The sequence below is a fragment of the Condylura cristata genome, unplaced genomic scaffold (genome assembly GCF_000260355.1).
Source record: "Condylura cristata isolate star-nosed mole 26May11 unplaced genomic scaffold, ConCri1.0 scaffold00020, whole genome shotgun sequence".
NCBI lineage: Eukaryota > Metazoa > Chordata > Mammalia > Eulipotyphla > Talpidae > Condylura > Condylura cristata.
The window spans coordinates 39,384,442-39,385,128 of NW_004567121.1; the positions used below are offsets into that span (position 1 = coordinate 39,384,442).

Sequence of the window (687 nt, forward strand, 5' to 3'; positions counted from 1 at the left end):
TGCCCCCGCAGTCGCGTCGGGAAGCACAGTGAGCGCCCCGGCAACGTCACGGCCCCCTCCCTCGAACACCCGACAGTGCCAGGGGCCAGTGACTTCAAGGAGTTCGTTCTCGAGATGCAGAAGACCATCACGGACCTGAGGAGACAGGTGGGCGCGCCCCGGGCCCCTCTCCGTGTTCCCGCGACACCTCTGCCCAGGCCTCCGCGGGCCGCTGGCCCCTGGCTCTCCTGGGCCGCGGGAGCCGCCCCAGGCGTCAGAGGCCAGCGAGGGCCGGCCCAGGGGAGGACCAGGATGCTGCTGGCCTGGAGTCCTCGCCCAGATCCCGGCAGGAAAGGGCACGGGCTGTGAAGGTGACTCCCCGTCCTTTCGGGGGGATCTGGAGTTAGGGCCCTTGGGGGGGCCAGCTCCCGAGCCTGCCCGTAGTGCTGTGCTTTTTGCAGAGCTTACTGTAGGGTCACTGGGCGCCCACCACGACGGTCTAGGCGGCCGCCCTTCCTGGCCGCGCTGGCCAGGCCCCTGCGCTGACCCGGTTTGTCTTCCCGCTGCAGATCAAGAAGCTCGAGTCCCGGATTAGCACCTCCGAGTGCGCAGACGCAGACGGCGAGCCCCACGCCGAGGGCGCCGCGTGGAAGAAGGACGCCTGCACCACCTGCGAATGCCACGTGAGTGCAGCCCTTGCTGCGGCCC

At 69.7% G+C, this 687-nt stretch overlaps 1 protein-coding gene across 1 annotated transcript in view; it reads left to right on the forward strand.

Annotated features, from left to right (window-relative positions):
• Positions 1-687, forward strand: part of PXDN (peroxidasin) — a 21,728-nt gene that overhangs the window by 16,185 nt on the left and 4,856 nt on the right. The window contains exons 12-13 of the mRNA XM_012727380.1: positions 1-147; positions 549-683. Coding sequence (XP_012582834.1) covers positions 1-147; positions 549-683 — 282 coding nt within the window. The remainder of the gene's footprint in view (positions 148-548; positions 684-687) is intronic.